Source organism: Pezoporus occidentalis, unplaced genomic scaffold, assembly GCF_034315485.1.
Source record: "Pezoporus occidentalis ecotype Australia unplaced genomic scaffold, CSIRO_AGI_Poc_V1 ctg847, whole genome shotgun sequence".
Classification (NCBI taxonomy): Eukaryota; Metazoa; Chordata; class Aves; order Psittaciformes; family Psittacidae; genus Pezoporus; species Pezoporus occidentalis.
In genome coordinates, this window is record NW_026916210.1 from 3,318 (window position 1) to 21,574 (window position 18,257).

Sequence of the window (18,257 nt, forward strand, 5' to 3'; positions counted from 1 at the left end):
GTTTCAGGGCCACTTGGGGCAATTTTTGACAGTTTCAGGGCCACTTGGGGCAATTTTTGGCGGTTTCAAGGCCGTTTCGGGCCATTTTCAACCGTTTTAGGGCTGTTTCGGGTCATTTTTGACAGTTTCAGGGCCACTTGGGGCAATTTTTGATGGTTTCAGGGCTGTTTCAGGTCATTTTTGACTGTTTCAGGGCCGTTTCAGGAATTTTTGACCGTTTCAGGGCCGTTTCAGGAATTTTTGACTGTTTCGGGGCAGTTTTGGCTCATTTTCGACCGTTTCGGGGCCATTTCTGGCAATTTTCGACTGTTTCGGGGCAGTTTTGGCTCATTTTCGACCATTTTGGGGCCATTTCTGGCAATTTTCAACTGTTTCGGGGCTGGTTTGGGTCATTTTTGACAGTTTCAGGGCCACTTGGGACAATTTTTAACAGTTTGAGGGCCACTTGGGGCAATTTTTGATGGTTTCAGGGCTGTTTCGGGTCATTTTTGACTGTTTCAGGGCCGTTTCAGGAATTTTCGACTGTTTCGGGGTAGTGTTGGCTCATTTTTGACCGTTTCGGGGCCATTTCTGGCAATTTTCGACTGTTTCGGGGCTATTTTGGGCCATTTTTGACAGTTTCAGGGCCACTTGGGGCAATTTTTGACAGTTTCAGGGCCCCTTGGGACAATTTTTGACAGTTTGAGGGCCACTTGGGGCAATTTTTGATGGTTTCAGGGCTGTTTCGGGTCATTTTTGACTGTTTCAGGGCCGTTTCAGGAATTTTCGACTGTTTCGGGGTAGTGTTGGCTCATTTTCGACCGTTTCGGGGCCATTTCGGGCAATTTTCGACTGTTTCGGGGCTATTTTGGGTCATTTTTGTCAGTTTCAGCGCCACTTGGGGCAATTTTTGACGGTTTCAAGGCCGTTTCGGGCCATTTTCGACCGTTTCGGGGCTGTTTTGGGTCATTTTTCACTGTTTCAGGACCATTTGGGGCAATTTTTGACAGTTTCAGGGCCACTTGGGGCAATTTTTGGCGGTTTCAAGGCCGTTTCTGGCCATTTTCGACCGTTTCAGGGCCGTTTCTCCACCTTTTTGTGCCGTTCTTGGCGTTTTTTGCCCCGTTTCTCGTCTCTCAGTACTTGCGCTGCCGCAGGAGCAGCCCCGGCCCCCTCTTCGGGGGGGTTTCTCCGTCGGGCCCCGGGGGGAAGAGGTCCCTGCCTGTGCGCAGGATCTGCTCCTCCAGGCGCTGGTGGCGCTGCAGGTCCGACAGCACCTTCTCCAGACGCGCCTCCCGCTTCCGACCGCGCGGAACGGCACCTACGGGGCGAGACGAGCGCGGTTTTGGGGCGTTTTTAGGTGTTTTTAGGCGGTTTTGGGGCATTTTAAGGGTCTTTTGGGGCGTTTCAGGGGCGTTTTTAGGTGTTTCGGGGGCGTTTTTGGGCTTTTTTAGGCGTTTCAGGGGTGGTTTAGGGCGTTTTAGGGGCGTTTTTAGGTGTTTCGGGAGCATTTTTAGGCATTTTTGGGGTGTTTTTAGATGTTTCGGGGGCGTTTTTAGGCGTTTCGGGGCTTTTTTAGGCATTTTTGGGGCGTTTCAAAGGTGGTTTTAGGCATTTTGGGGGTGTTTTTAGGCATTTCAAGGGTGTTTTTAGGCGTTTCAGGGGCGTTTTTAGGCGTTTCAAGGGTGGTTTTAGGCGTTTTGGGGCGTTTCAAGGGTGGTTTTAGGGGTTTCAGGGGCGTTTTAGGGCTTTTTTAGGCGTTTTTGGGGCGTTTCAAGGGTGTTTTTAGGCGTTTCGGGGGCATTTTTAGGCATTTTGGGGATGTTTTTAGACGTTTTCGGGCGTTTCGCGGGCGTTTTATGGGCGTTTTTAGGTGTTACGGGAGCATTTTTAGGCATTTCAGGCAGATTTCGGGGGCGCTTTTAGGCGTTTCGGGGGCGTTTCGGGGCGTTTTTGGGCATTTTGGGGCTTTTTTAGGCATTTTTGGGGCATTTCAAGGGTGTTTTTAGGCGTTTCAGGGGCGTTTTTAGGTGTTTTGGGGGCATTTTTAGGTGTTTTGGGGGCATTTTTAGGCGTTTCGGGGGCGTTGTTAGGTGTTTAGGGGCGTTTTTAGGTGTTTCGATGGCGGTTTTGGGCATTTCGGGGGCGTTTTGGAGGCGTTTTTGGGTGTTTCAGGGGCGTTTTGGAGGCGTTTATGGGTGTTTTAGGGCCTTTTTAGGCGTTTTTGGGGCGTTTCAAGGGTGTTTTTAGGCGTTTCAGGGGCGTTTTTAGGCGTTTTGGGGCTTTTTTAGGCGTTTTTGAGGCGTTTCAAGGGTGTTTTTAGGCGTTTTGGGGGCGGTTTTGGGGAAGTTTCGCGGGCGTTTTTAGGCGTTTCAAGGGTGGTTTTAGATGTTTCAAGGGTGTTTATAGGAGTTTCAAGGGCAGTTTTAGGCGTTTCAAGGGTGATTTTAGGCGGTTTTGGGGTTGTTTTAGGCGGTTTTGGGGTGATTTTTTGCGGTTTTAGGGTGATTTTAGGCAGTTTTGGGGTGGTTTTAGGTGTTTTTGGGGTGATTTTAGGCAGTTTTGGGGTGGTTTTAGGCGGTTTCGGGGTGGTTTTAGGCAGTTTTTGGGGTGATTTTAGGCAGTTTTGGGGGATTTTAGAAGGTTTTGGGGTGGTTTTAGGCGGTTTTGGGGTGCTTTTACTTTTTTGGGGTGATTTTAGGCAGTTTTGGGGTGGTTTTACACAGTTTTGGGTGATTTTAGGCGGTTTGGGGGTGGTTTTACATTTTTGGGGGTGATTTTAGGCACTTTTCGGGTGGTTTTACACGGTTTTTGGATGATTTTAGGCAGTTTTGGGGTTATTTTAGACCATTTTGGGGTGATTTTAGGCGGTTTTGGGGTTGTTTTTATGGTTTTGGGGGTGATTTTAGGTGGTTTTGGGGTGGTTTTAGGCCATTTTCGGGTGATTTTAGGTGGTTTCGTGGTGATTTTAGGCCATTCTGGGGTGATTTTAGGCGGTTTTGGGGTGTTTTTAGGCCATTTTGGGGTGATTTTAGGTGGTTTTGGGGTGTTTTGGGGGTGTTTCGGTACTCACCAGGGGCACGGGGCCGGTCGATGAGGGCCGGTTTGGGGGGAGCGGGGTCGTCATCGAAGTCGAACTCAGTGGGGGGGGGAGGTCTGGGGGGGGAGGATCCCAAAATGAGCCCCCCATAACCCCCCATAGACACCCCATAGGCCCCCCCGAACCCCCCCTTAGACCCCAATAAACCCCCTTAGACCCCATTAGACCCCCCCCAGACCCCATAGACCCCCCATAGACCTCCATAACCCCCCATAGACACCCCATAGGGCCCCCTGAACCCCCCCTTAGACCCCAATAAACCCCCTTAGACCCCATTAGACACTCCCAGACCCCACAGACCCCCCCATAGACCTCCATAACCCCCCATAGACACCCCTAGACCCCCTCCAGACCCCCCCACAGATCACCCATAGACCCCCATACGCTCCCCACAGACCCCCATAAACCCCCCCGACCCAATTAAACCCCCCATAGACCCCCATAGCCCTCCCCTAGACCCCCATAAACACCCAATTGACCCCCATAGACCCCCTTTAACCCCCCACAGACTCCCCATAGAACCCCACAGAAACCCCCATAGACCCCCAGAGACCCCCTTTAACCCCCCACAGACTCCCCATAGCTCCCCATAGACCCCCATAAAGCCCCCTTTAACCCCCCATAGACCCCCTTTAACCCCCCACAGACCCCCCATAAACCCCCCTTTAACCCCCATAGCCACCCCATAGCCTCCCCCAGACCCCCCATACACCCCCATAGCCCCCCATACACCCCCGTTAACCCCCCATAGACCCCCATAGCCCCCCATAGACCCCCTATAGCCCCCCACAGACCCCCCATAGCCCCCCACAGACACCCCCATAGACCCCCATACACCCCAATAGCTCCCCATAGACCCCCTTCAACCCCCATAGACCCCCTATAGCCCCCCACAGACTCCCCATAGACCCCCATAGTTCCCCATAGACCCCCATAAAGCCCCCTTTAACCCCCATAGACCCCCTTTAACCCCCCATAGCCCCCCATAGACCCCCCCACAGACACCCCCATAGACCCCCATAAAGCCCACTTTAACCCCCATAGACCCCCTTTAACCCCCCATAGACCCCCCACAGACCCCCCATAGCCCCCCATAAACCCCACTTTAACCCCCATAGCCACCCCATAGCCTCCCCCAGACCCCCCATACACCCCCATAGCCCCCAATTAAACCCCCATTTAACCCCCCATAGACCCACTTTAACCCCCCATAGACCCCCATAGCCACCCCATAGCCTCCCCCAGACCCACCATACACCCCCATAGCCCCCCATAGACCCCCACAGACACCCCTATAGCCCCCCATAAACCCCCCTTTAACCCCCCATAGCCCCCCACAGACCCCCCATAGACCCACATACACCCCAATAGCTCCCCATAGACCCCCTTCAACCCCCATAGACCCCCTTTAACCCCTCACAGACCCCCCCATAGCCCCCCACAGACACCCCTATAGCCCCCATAAACCCCCCTTTAACCCCCCATAGACCCCCTTTAACCCCCCAGACCCCCATAAACCCCCCTTTAACCCCACATAGACCCCCTTTAACCCCCCATAGACGCCCTATAGACCCCCATAAATCCCCCTTTAACCCCCCATAGACCCCCTTTAACCCCCCATAGACCCCCATAGCCCCCCATAAACCCCCCTTTAACCCCCCATAGACCCCCATAGCCTCCCCCAGACCCCCCATAAACCCCCCTTTAACCCCCCATAGCCCCCCATAGCCCCCTATAGACCCCCTTTGACCCCCCATAGCCCCCTTTAACCCCCATAGACCCCCATAAACCCCCCTTTAACCCCCCATAGACCCCCTTTAACCCCCCATAGACCCCCATAAACCCCCCTTTAACCCCCCATAGCCCCCCATAGACCCCCTTTAACCCCCCATAGCCCCCCCATAGCCCCCCATAGACCCCCATAAACCCCCCTTTAACCCCCCATAGCCCCCCCATAGCCCCCCATAGACCCCCATAAACCCCCCTTTAACCCCCCATAGCCCCCCCACAGACCCCCATAGACCCCCTTTAACCCCCCATAGACCCCCATAGACCCCCTTTAACCCCCCATAGACCCCTCCCCATAGGACCCCACTTCTCCTCCTCTTCTCCCTCGCTCTGGGGCTGGCCCCCAACCCCTTGCTCGTCATCACTGGGGGGGTCCGGGGTTGGTTGGCGGCGTGGGCGTGTCCGGAGGCGGAGCAAAAGGGGCGGTGGGCGTGGCCCGGATCCGGCCCCGCCCCCAGCTAAGAGCTCATAGAGGCGACGGATGTCGGCGGGGGGGGGCAGCCACCCCCCGGGGGGTTCCCCCTCCTCATCGCTGCAGGGGATCTCCCATGGGGCTGCCCCATCGAGAGCACTTGGGGGGCGAGGAGGGGGGGGGGAAGGGGAAGGGGAAAGGGGGGGGGAAGAGGGGGGAGGGGGGGTGGGGGGGGGGAGGGGAGAGGAAAGGGGAGGGGGGGGTGGGGGGGTGGGGAGGGGGGGAGGGGGGGAAGAGGGGAGGGGGGAGGGGGGAGCGTCCATGGGGCTGGGGGGGGAAGGGGGGGGGGGGACATGAGGAGCACATAGAGACCCATAGGGACCCATAGAGACCCCATGGGGACCCATAGAGACCCATAGGGACCCATAGAGACCCCATGGGGACCCCATAGAGACCCATAGGGACCCATAGAGACCCCATGGGGACCCCATAGAGACCCATAGGGACCCATAGAGACCCCATGGGGACCCCATAGAGACCCCATAGGGACCCATAGAGACCCCATGGGGACCCATAGAGACCTCATGGGGACCGCATAGAGACCCATAGAGACCCCATAGGGACCCATAGAGACCCCATGGGGACCCCATAGGGACACATAGAGACGCATAGAGACACATGCAGACCCCATGGGGACCCATAGAGACACACAGAGACCCATGGAGACCCCATAGGGACCCCATAGGGACCCATAGAGACCCATAGGGACCCATAGAGACCCCATGGGGACCCATAGAGACCCATAGGGACCCATAGAGACCCCATGGGGACCCCATAGGGACCCATAGAGACCCCATAGAGACCCATAGGGACCCCATAGAGACCCCATGGGGACCCATAGAGACCCATGGAGACCCCATGGGGACCCACAGAGACCCATAGACACCCCATAGGAACCCCACAGAGACCCATCGGGACCCAGAGAGCCCCCATAGAGACCCCACAGAGACCCCATAAAGACCCATAGCGACCCATAGAGACCCAAAGAGACCCCATAGGAACCCCACAGAGACCCAGAGAGACCCAGAGAGCCCCCATAGGGACCCCACAGGTACCCCATAGAGACCCCATAAAGACAGAGACCCATAGGGAGCCCATAGAGACCCACAGAGACCCAGAGAGAACCCATACAGACCCAGAGAGACCCCATAGAAAACCATACAGACCCCACAGAAGCCCCATAGAGACCCCATAGAGACCCACAGCAACCCCATAGAGACCCCATAGAGACCCACAGCGACCCATAGAAACCCCATAGAGACCCCATAGAGATGCAAAGAGACCCCATAGAGACCCCATAGAGACCCCCATAACGCGAACCTGACCCCGTTAACATGAACCGGACCCCCATAACACGAACCGGACCCCGTTAACAAGAACCTGACCCCATTAACACAAACCGGACCCCGTTAACACGAACCTGACCCCGTTAACATGAACCTGACCCCGTTAACACGAACCGGACCCCCTTAACACGAACCGGACCCCGTTAACACGAACCGGACCCCGTTAACACGAACCGGACCCCCATAACACGAACCGGATCCCCTTAACAAGAACCGGAGCCCGTTAGCACGAACCGGACCCCATAGCACGAACCGCACCCCCTTAACACGAACCTGACCCCCATAGCACGAACCGGACCCCGTTAACACGAACCGGACCCCCATAACACGAACCGGACCCCATTAACACGAACCGGACCCCGTTAACACGAACCTGACCCCCATAACACGAACCGGACCCCGTTAACACGAACCGGACCCCCATAACACAAACCTGACCCCGTTAACACGAACCGGACCCCCTTAACACGAACCGGACCCCGTTAACACGAACCTGACCCCCATAACACGAACCGGACCCCGTTAACACGAACCGGACCCCCTTAACACGAATCGGACCCCCATAACACGAACCTGACCCCGATAACACGAACCGGACCCCTGTTAACACGAACCGGACCCCGATAACAGGAACCAGACCCCCATAACACGAACCTGACCCCGATAACACGAACCTGACCCCCATAACACGAACCGGACCCCCATAACACGAACCTGACCCCGTTAACACGAACCGGACCCCCATAACACGAACCGGACCCCGTTAACACGAACCGGACCCCCATAACACGAACCAGACCCCCATAACACGAACCTGACCCCCATAACACGAACCTGACCCCCATAACACGAACCGGACCCCCATAACATGAACCGGACCCCGTTAACACGAACCGGACCCCCATAACACGAACCGGACCCCGTTAACACGAACCGGACCCCCATAACACGAACCGGACCCCGATAACACGAACTGGACCCCGATAGCACGAACCTGACCCCGTCAACACGAACCGGACCCCGTTAACACGAACCTGACCCCGTTAACACGAACCGGAAGCGGCTCCGCTCCCCTCAGCCCGCGGCCGCCATCTTGGCCCGGTTCCCGCCTCCCCGGCCTCTACGCATGCGCAGTTAGGGAATGAGGTGAGTTGCCATGGAGACGCCGCGCTCTTAAAGGGGCAATGCTATGCGGGCCCCCCCTTTAAAGCGGTTAATTAAGCGGTGTAACAATTAATTAGCTCATTAACGCGGCTGCCATTGAGGTTGTAATTAAGAGGCATGCGCAGGCCCCCCTTCCTTTCTCAATAAACCCCTTCCAACCCGTCATTGCCGCTTTAAGACGCGACGGCGCTACCCCGGTGCCGCTTTAAGAAGCTGCGACCCCCCCATCCGCACCATTGCCGCTTTAAGACGCGGCAGTCCCGCCCTCCTCCGTCGCTGATTTGCTCTATGGGTGCCACAGGCGGCGGACGAGCCAATCAGGAGGCGGAGTGGGGACAGCGCGGTCCTAAAGCCCCCTTCCCGTGTGGGGACCACTCTAGGGCTCAGTTTGGGTGAAATTAATGGGATTTTGGGGTCATTTGAAGGGGAGACGAAGCCTGGGCAGGAATTGGCTTTTTTTTACTCAAAACGGACAGGCAATGCCTATCAATACCGATCAATACCGATCAATACGATCAATACGCATCAATAGCCATCAATACCCATCAATGCCCATCAATAGCCATCAATGCCCATCAATGCCCATCAATACCCATCAATACCCATCAATGTCCATCGATGTCCATCGATGTTGATCGATATCTATTAATATGCGTCAATATCAACAATATTCATCAATAATGTCCATCGATATCCATCAATATTCATCAATGTCCATCAATATCGATTAATATCCATCAATATTCATCAATAATGCCCATCGATATCCATCAATGTCCATCAATATCAATTAATATCCATCGATATCCATCGATATCCATCAATATTCATCAATAATGTCCATTGATATCCATCAATATCCATCAATATCGATTAATAGCCATCAATAGCCATCAGTATTCATCAATAATGCCCATCGATATCCATTGATATCCATCAATGTCCATCGATACCGATTAATATCCATCGATATCCATCAACATCCATCAATAACGTCCACCGATATCTATCAATATCCATTAATACCCATCAATGCTGATCAATACCCATCAATGCCAATCAATAGCCATCAATAGCCATCAATGCCCATCAATACCCATCAATGCCCATCAATAAGCCATCAATAGCCATCAATAGCCATCAATACCCATCAATACCCATCAATACCCATCAATCACTGCCGATCGATCACTGCCGATCAATCATTGCCGATCGATCACTGCCGATCAATCACTGCCAATCGATCACTGCCGATCAATCACTGCCGATCAATCATTGCCGATCGATCACTGCCGATCAATCACTGCCGATCGATCACTGGCGATCGATCACTGGCGTTCGATCACTGCCGATCAATCACTGCTGATCAATCACTGCCGATTGATCACTGCCAATCAATCACTGCTGATCAATCAATGCCGATCGATCACTGCTGATCGATCACTGCCGATCAATCACAGCTGATCAATCACTGCCGATCGGTCACTGCTGATCGATCACATCCAATCAATCATTGCCAATCCCGATCAATAACCGCCAATCATTATCATTTCCTATCAATCACTGCCAATCGTTATCGATCATTATCAAGCCCTATCAATCCCAATCAATAACAATCAATCGCTATCAATCCTGAACAATCCCTATCTATACCAATCAATCCCAATCAATCCCAATCGATCCCAATCAATCCCTATCGATCCCACTCAATCCCAATCAATCCCAATCAATCCCAATCGATCCCAATCAATCCCTATCGATCCAAATCAATCCCTATCGATCCCAATCAATCCCTATTGATCCCTATCGATCCCAATCAATCCTCTATCGATCCCAATCAATCCCTATCAATCCCTATCGATCCCAATCATCCCAATCAATCCCAATCGATCCCTATTGATCCCAATCAATCCCAATCAATCCCTATCGATCCAAATCAATCCCTATCGATCCCAATCAATCCCAATCAATCCCAATCGATCCCAATCAATCCCAATCGATCCCTATCGATCCCAAACAATCCCAATCAATCCCTATCAATCCCAATCGATCCCTATCGATCCCTATCGATCCGAATCAATCCCAATCAATCCCTATCGATCCCAATCAATCCTGATCGATCCCAATCAATCCCAATCGATCCCAATCAATCCCTATCGATCCCAATCAATCCCAATCGATCCCAATCAATCCCAATCGATCCCTATCGATCCCTATCGATCAAAATCAATCCCTGTCGATTTCAATCAATCCCAATCAATCCCTATCGATCCCAATCAATCCCTATCAATCCCAATCGATCTCAATCTCTATCGATCCCAATCGATCCCAATCAATCCCAATCAATCCCAATCAATCCCAATCAGTCCCTATCGATCCCAATCAATCCCAATCAATCCCAATCAATCCCAATCAATCCCTATCGATCCCAATCAATCCCAATCCCTATCGATCCCAATCAATCCCTATCGATCCCAATCAATCCCAATCAATCCCTATCGATCCCAATCAATCCCTATTGATCCAAATCAATCCCAATCCCTATCGATCCCAATCAATCAATCCCAATCAATCCCGATTGATCCCACTATCAATCCCAATCCTGATCAATCCCTATCTCTCGATCCCAATCAATCCCGATCGATCCCAATCAATCCCTATCGATCCCAATCAATCCAAATCCATCCCAACCAATCCCAATCAATCCCTGTCACTACCAATCAATATCGATCCCAATCAATCCCAATCAATCCCAATCAATCCCGATCGATCCCAATCAAACCCTATCATTCCCAATCAATATCGATCCCAATCAATCCCGATCGATCCCAATCAATCCCAATCAATCCCTATCGATCCCAATCAATCCCAATCGATCCCAATCGATCCCAATCAATCCCAATCAATCCCTATCGATCCCAATCAATCCCAATCAATCCCTATCGATCCCAATCGATCCCTATCGATCCCTATCGATCCCTACCGATCAAAATCAATCCCAATTTCAATCAATCCCTATCAATCCCAATCGATCCTAATCAATCCCAATCAATCCCGATCGATCCCAATCAATCCCAATCAATCCCGATCGATCCCAATCAATCCCAATCAATCCCAATCAATCCCTATCGATCCCAATCAATCCCTATCAATCCCAATCGATCCTAATCAATCCCTATCGATCCCAATCAATCCCAATCAATCCCAATCAATCCCAATCAATCCCTATCGATCCCAATCAATCCCAATCAATCCCTATCGATCCCAAAGAATCCCAATCAATCCGTATCGATCCCAATCCCTATCGATCCCTATCGATCCCAATCAATCCCGATCGATCCCAATCAATCCCAATAGCTCCCAATCAATCCCAATCAATCCCAATCACCATCGATCCCAATCAATCCCAATCAATCCCAATCGATCCCTATCGATCCCAATCAATCCCAATCAATCACTACCGATTGGCCCTGTATGGGGCTGAACCCCCCCTTAAGACCCCTTTATGGGGCAACCCCCCCCCCCCCCCTTAGGAGCCCTCCTAAGGTCAAAAAGAGGCGATTTTGGGTTAAAAAGTGGCGATTTTGGGTTAAAAAGAGGCGATTTTGGGTCAAAAAGAGGCGATTTTGGGTCATAAAGAGGCGATTTTGGGTTAAAAAGAGGCGATTTTGGGTCAAAAAGAGGTGATTTTGGGTTAAAAAGTGGCGATTTTGGGTTAAAAAGAGGCGATTTGGGGTCAAAAAGAGGTGATTTTGGGTTAAAAAGAGGTGATTTTGGGTCATTCCTCATTGGTTCTGTTATGGAGGGGGGAGGGGGCTCATTTTGGGTTAAAAAGAGGCGATTTTGGGTCAAACAGAGGCGATTTGGGGTCAAAAAGAGGCGATTTTGGGTTAAAAAGAGGCGATTTTGGGTCAGAAAGGCGATTTTGGGTTAAAAAGAGGCGATTTTGGGTCAAACAGAGGCGATTTTGGGTCAAAAAGAGGCGATTCTGGGTTAAAAAGGCGATTTTGGGTCAGAAAGAGGCGATTTTGGGTTAAAAAGAGGCGACTTTGGGTCAAAAAGAGGCGATTTTGGGTCAGAAAGAGGCGATTTTGGGTTAAAAAGAGGCGATTTTGGGTCAGAAAGAGGCGATTTTGGGTTAAAAAGAGGCGATTTTGGGTCAAAAAGAGGCGATTTTGGGTCAGAAAGAGGCGATTTTGGGTAAAAAGTGGCGATTTTGGGTCAAAAAGAGGCGATTTTGGGTCATTCCCCATTGGTTCTGTTATGGAGGGGGGAGGAGGCTCATTTTGGGTCAAAAAGAGGCGATTTTTGGTTAAAAAGAGGCGATTTTGGGTTAAAAAGAGGCGATTTTGGGTCATTCCTCATTGGTTCTGTTATGGAGGGGGGAGGCGGGTCATTTTCGGGTCAAAAAGAGGAGATTTTGGGTCAAAAAGAGGTGATTTGGGGTTAAAAAGAGGCGATTTTGGGTTAAAAGGCGATTTTGGGTCAAAAAGAGGCGATTTTGGGTCATTCCTCATTGGTTCTGTTATGGAGGGGGAGGATGGGGCTCATTTTGGGTCAAAAAGAGGCGATTTTGGGTCAAAAAGTGGTGATTTTGGGTTAAAAAGAAGCGATTTGGGGTCAAAAAGAGGCGATTTTGGGTTAAAAAGAGGCAATTTTGGGTCAAAAAGAGGCGATTTTGGGTTAAAAAGAAGCGATTTGGGGTTAAAAAGAGGAGATTTTGGGTCAAAAACAGGCGATTTTGGGTCAAAAAGAGGCGATTTTGGGTCATTCCTCATTGGTTCTGTTATGGAGGGGGAGGATGGGGCTCATTTTGGGTTAAAAAGAGGCGATTTTGGATCAAAAAGAGGCGATTTTGGGTTAAAAAGAGGCGATTTTGGGTCAAAAAGAGGCGATTTTGGGTTAAAAAGTGGCGATTTTGGGTTAAAAAGTGGCGATTTTTGGTTAAAAAGAGGCTATTTTGGGTCAAAAAGAGGCGATTTTGGGTTAAAAAGAGGCGATTTTGGGTCAAAAAGAGGCGATTTTGGGTTAAAAAGAGGCGATTTTGGGGTAAAACGATGGCCGCCGGTGATCTCTCATTGGGTGAGAATGAATCCAAGATGGCCGCCGTTGAGTTCTCATTGGCTGACACCGAATCCAAGATGGCCGCCGCCGCTTGCTCATTGGTCACAGCTGACCCCCCATTGGCCACCACTGGCTCCTCATTGGCTGCCATTGCAGCCCCCCTTTGTGCTCCTGCTCCTCATTGGCTGCTGTTGACCCCCCCTTTGCTCTCCTGGCTCCTCATTGGCCGCTGCTGACCCCCCATTGGCTGCCACTGGCTCCTCATTGGCTGTCCCCACTGTCCCCCTTTGTGCTCCTGGCTCCTCATTGGCTGCCACCTCTGCCCCCATGCACGCTCCTGGCTTCTCATTGGCTGCCCTGCTGCGTGCTCCTGACTCCTCATTGGCCAATGCTGACCCCCCATTGGCTGCCACTGGCTCCTCATTGGCTGCCACCGCTGCCCCCTTTGTGCTCCTGGCTCCTCATTGGCCACTGCTGACCCCCTATTGGCCACCACTGGCTCCTCATTGGCCATCCCCACTGCCCCCCTTTGTGCTCCTGGCTCCTCATTGGCCACTGCTGACCCCCCATTGGCCACCACTGGCTCCTCATTGGCTGCCATTGCAGCCCCCCTCTGTGCTCCTGGTTCCTCATTGGCTGCCACTGCTGCCCCTCTTTGTGATCCTGGCTCCTCATTGGCTGCCCTGCTGCGTGTTCCTGACTCCTCATTGGTCACTGCGGACCCCCCATTGGCCACCACTGGCTTCTCATTGGCTGCCATTGCAGCCCCCCTTTGCGCTCCTGGCTTCTCATTGGCTGTCCTGCTGCGTGCTCCTGGCTCCTCATTGGCCACTGCTGACCCCCCCTTTGCTCTCCTGGCTCCTCATTGGCTGCCACCACTGCCCCCCTTTGCGCTCCTGACTCCTCATTGGTCACTGCTGACCCCCCATTGGCCACCACTGGCTCCTCATTGGCTGTCCCCACTGCCCCCCTTTGCGCTCCTGGCTCCTCATTGGCCGCCAACCTCCCCCTCTCCTCATTGGTTGGTCCCGGGGTCACCCGGGGCTTTGCAGCCTCCCCATTGGCCGAGCCGCGGCTTTAGGGCGCCCCCTGGCTCCCAATGGGGGCGGAGCCGCTCCCGTCCCTCAGCCAATCAGAGCCGAGAAGGCGGGGGGGGGGGAATGGGGGCAGAGCCGCGTTCTGATTGGCTGCGGCCTGCAAAGGGGCGATGAGCCGGCAGCCAATGGGGGGGGGGGAATGGGAGAGAGGGGGAGGGACTAAGGGGAGCAGGCAGCCAATGAGGAGGCTGGAAGGGATGTCAGCCAATCACAGCGACTGGGGGGGGAAGTAGCCAATCAAAAGCCTTTTGGCCAATGGGAGCGCTGGGATGTGACTGGCAGCCAATCAGAGCGGGGCAATAGGAGGGTGTTATTGCACCCCCATGATAGCCCCATAAGCACCCCACATAGCCCCATATCCGCCCCCCCATGGCCCTATAGCCCGCCCCATAGCCCCATATCCACCCCCATAGCCCCATATCCGCCCCCATAGCCCCATATCCGCCCCCCATAGCCCCATATCCACCCCTATAGCCCCATATCCGCCCCCCATAGCCCCATATCCACCCCCATAGCCCCATATCCGCCCCCCATAGCCCCATATCCACCCCCTATAGCCCCGTATCCACCCCCATAGCCCCATATCTGCCCCCCATAGCCCCATAGCCCGCCCCATAGCCCCATATCTGCCCCCCATAGCCCCATATCCACCCCCCATAGCCCCATATCCACCCCCTATAGCCCCATATTCACACCCCATAGCCCCATAGCCCCCCCATAGCCCCATCTCCACCCCCTATAGCCCCATATCCACCCCCATAGCCCCATATCCACCCCTATAGCCCCATATCCACCCCCATAGCCCCATATCCACTCCCCATAGCCCCATATCCACCCCCCATAACCCCATAGCCCACCCCATAGCCCCATATCCACCCCCCATAGCCCCATATCCACCCCCCATAGCCCCATATCCGCCCCCATAGCCCTATAACCACCCCCTATAGCCCCATATCCATCCCTATAGCCCCATATCCACCCCCCATTGCCCTATAGCCACCTCCATAGCCCCATATCCACCCCTATAGCCCCATATCCACCCCCTATAGCCCCATATGTACCTCCTATAGCCCTATAGCCCGCCCCATAGCCCTATAGCACCCCCATAGCCCCATATCCACCCCCCATAGCCCTATAGCTCCATATCCACCCCCTATGTCCCCATATCCATCCCCAGAGCCCAATATCCATCACCCCATAGCCCCCCAATAGCCCCATAGACCCCACAGTAGCCCCGTAGGCCCTCTATAGCCACATAGACCCCTATAGCCCCATAGCCCCCAAAGAGCCCCATAGACCCCCTATAGCCCCATAGACCCCGTATAGCCCCATAGACCACCAATAGCCCCATAGCCTTCCTATAGCACCATAGACCCTCATAGCCCCATAGCCCCCCTATAGCCCCATAGACCCCCTAGAGCCCCATAGCCCCCAAATAGCCCCATAAACCTTTATAGCCCCATAGACCCCTATAGCCCCATAGCCCCCCAATAGCCCCATAGCCCCCCTATAGCCCCATAGACCCCCTAGAGCCCTATAGCCCCCAAATAGCCCCATAAACCTTTATAGCCCCACAGACACCTATAGCCCCATAGCCCCCCTACAGCCCCATTACCCCTATAGCCCCATAGCCCCCCTATAGCCCCATAGACCCCTTATAGCCCTATAGACCCTTATAGCCCCATAGACCCCAATAGGCCCATAGACCCCTATAGCCATGTAGACACCTATAGCCCCATAGCCCCCCTATAGCCCCATAGCCCCCCTTTAGCCCCATAGACCCTAGTCTCCCCATAGCATCCCTATAGCCCAATAGCCTCCCAATAGCCCCACAGACCCCTATAGCCCCATAGCCCCCCAGTAGGCCCATAGACCCCAATAGGCCCATAGACCCCAATAGGCCCATAGACCCCTATAGCCCTATAGACACCTATAGCCCCATAGCCCCCCTATAGCCACATAGCCCCTAGTAGCCCCATAGACCACTATAGCCCCATAGACCACTATAGCCCCCCTATAGCCCTATAGACTCCAATAGCCCCATAGACCCCTATAGCCCCATAGACACCCTATAACCCCATAGCCCTCCTATAGCCCCATAGCCACCCCATGGTCCCCCTATAGCCGTTTTAGGGGGCGTTTTAGGTGTTTTGGGGGCATTTTAGGGGCATTTTGGGGTGTTTCTGCAGCGTGTTTGGGCGTTTGAGGGGCGTTTTAGGGGCGTTTTAAGTGATTTGGGGGCGGTTTAGGTGTTTTGGGGGCATTTTAGGGGCGTTTTTAGGTGTTTCTGTAGCGTTTTGGGGCGTTTTAGACGCGTTTTAGGTGTTTTGGGGGCGTTTTAGGGGCGTTTTGGGGTTTTTCTGCAGCGTTTTTGGGTGTTTGAGGGGCGTTTTAGGGGAGTTTTAAGTGTTTTAGAGGCGTTTTAGGTGTTTTGGGAGCATTTTAGGGGCCTTTTTAGGTGTTTCTGTAGCGTTTTGGGGTGATTTAGAAGCGTTTTAGGTGTTTTGGGGGAGTTTGAGGGGCGTTTTTGGGGTGTTTCTGCAGCGTTTTTGGGCGTTTTAGGGGCTTTTTTTGGTGTTTTGGGGGCGTTTTAGGTGTTTTGGGGGCATTTTAGGGGCGTTTTTAGGTGTTTCTGTAGCGTTTTGGGGTGATTTAGAAGCGTTTTAGGTGTTTTGGGGGCGTTTTAGGGGCGGTTTTGGCTGTTTCTGCAGCGTTCTGGGGCATTTTAGGGGCGTTTTAGGTGTTTGGGGGGTGTTTCAGGGGCGTTTTTTGGTGTTTCTGCAGCGTTCTTGGGCGTTTTAGGGTCGTTTTGGGGTGTTTCTGCAGCGGTTTTGGGTGTTTTAGGGGTGTTTTGGGGCGTTTTAGAGGCGTTTTAAGGGCGTTTTTGGGTGTTTCTGCAGCGGTTTTGGGCGTTTTAGGGGCGTTTTAGGTGTTTTGGGTGCGTTTTAGGGGCGTTTTTCGGTGTTTCTGTAGCGTTTTGATGTGTTTTAGAGGCGTTTTAGGGGCGTTTTTGGGTGTTTCTGCAGCGGTTTTGGGTGTTTCAGAGGCGTTTTAGGGGTTTTGGGGGCATTTTAGGGGCGTTTTTGGGTGTTTCTGCAGCGTTTTGGGTCGTTTTAGAGGCGTTTTAAGTGTTTTGGTGGCGTTTTGTGATGTTTCTGGAGCGTTTTGGGGTGTTTGGGGTGGTTTCGGGGTGGTTTTGGGCGATCTGGAGGTGATTGGGGGGCGGTTTTGGGTGTTTTCGGGGTGGTTTTGGGTGATTTGAAGGTGATTTTGGTTGCGTTCTGGGCGATTTAGGGGCGTTTTGGACGTTTTGGGGGCGTTTGGGGGTTTTAGAAGCACTTTTGAGTGTTTCTGGGGAATTTGGGGGAGTTTCGGTTGTTTTAAGGGCGGTTTTGGGTGTTTTGGGGGGTTTTTGGCTGCTTTAGGGAATTCTGCTGGGGTTCGGGGTGTTTTGGGGCGTTTTGGGGGCGTTTTGGGGGTGTTTTAGGGGTATTTTTGGGCGTTTTGAGGTGTATGGACGCTGCAGGGTCCTAGTGCCCACCCTCTCCATTGAGGGCTATGGGCGCTGCAGGGTCCTAGTGCCCACCCTCTCCATTGAAGGTCGTTTTGGGGCGTTTCTGGCCTTTTTGGGGTCATTTCTGACCGTTTTGGTGTGGTTTTGGGTCATTTCTGACTGTTTTGGGGTGGTTTTGGGTCATTTCAGACCGTTTTGGGGAGTTTCTCGCCGGTTTTCTGGTGATTTCGGGGCTTTTCTGGGCATTTTGGGCTGGTTTTGGGGTGTTTGCTCAATTTGGTGTGGTTTTGTGGCGTTTCTGACTGTTTTGGGGGGGTTCGGCGTCATTTTTGACCGTTTTGGGGCCAGTTTTGGGTCAGTTTCTGCCGTTTTGGGTTATTTTGGTGCATTTTTGTCCGTTTCGAGGGGGTTCGGGGGCGTTTCTGACCCTTTCGGCGTAATTTTGTGGGTGTTTCGGACCGTTTTGGGGTGATTTCGGGTGGTTTCTGACCGGTTTGGGGGGTTTTGGGGTCATTTCAGCCCTTTTTTGGGTGGTTTTGGGCCGTTTTCGCCTGGTTTGGGGCGATTGTTTCCGTTTCTGCCCATTTTGGGGTGTTTTTTAGTGTTTTTTTCCCATTTCTTCCCAATTTTGGGTGGTTTTGGGGCAAATTTGGGCAGTTTCCACCCGGTTTTGGGTGTTTCCTGCCCGTTTCTGGCCGTTTTGGGGTGGTTTTTGGCCATTTCGGTCCATTTT

General features: G+C 52.9%; 1 protein-coding gene across 1 annotated transcript; it reads right to left on the reverse strand.

The window, feature by feature from the left end:
• Positions 1 to 1,115: 1,115 nt before the first annotated feature.
• PAGR1 (PAXIP1 associated glutamate rich protein 1) lies at positions 1,116 to 13,673 on the reverse strand. Its single transcript, XM_062604270.1, is given in 8 exon segments — positions 1,116 to 1,300; positions 3,053 to 3,135; positions 5,175 to 5,438; positions 5,644 to 5,861; positions 5,863 to 6,047; positions 6,050 to 6,364; positions 6,424 to 6,659; positions 13,393 to 13,673. Coding segments are annotated over 8 exon segments (1,767 nt in total).
• Positions 13,674 to 18,257: the final 4,584 nt, after the last annotated feature.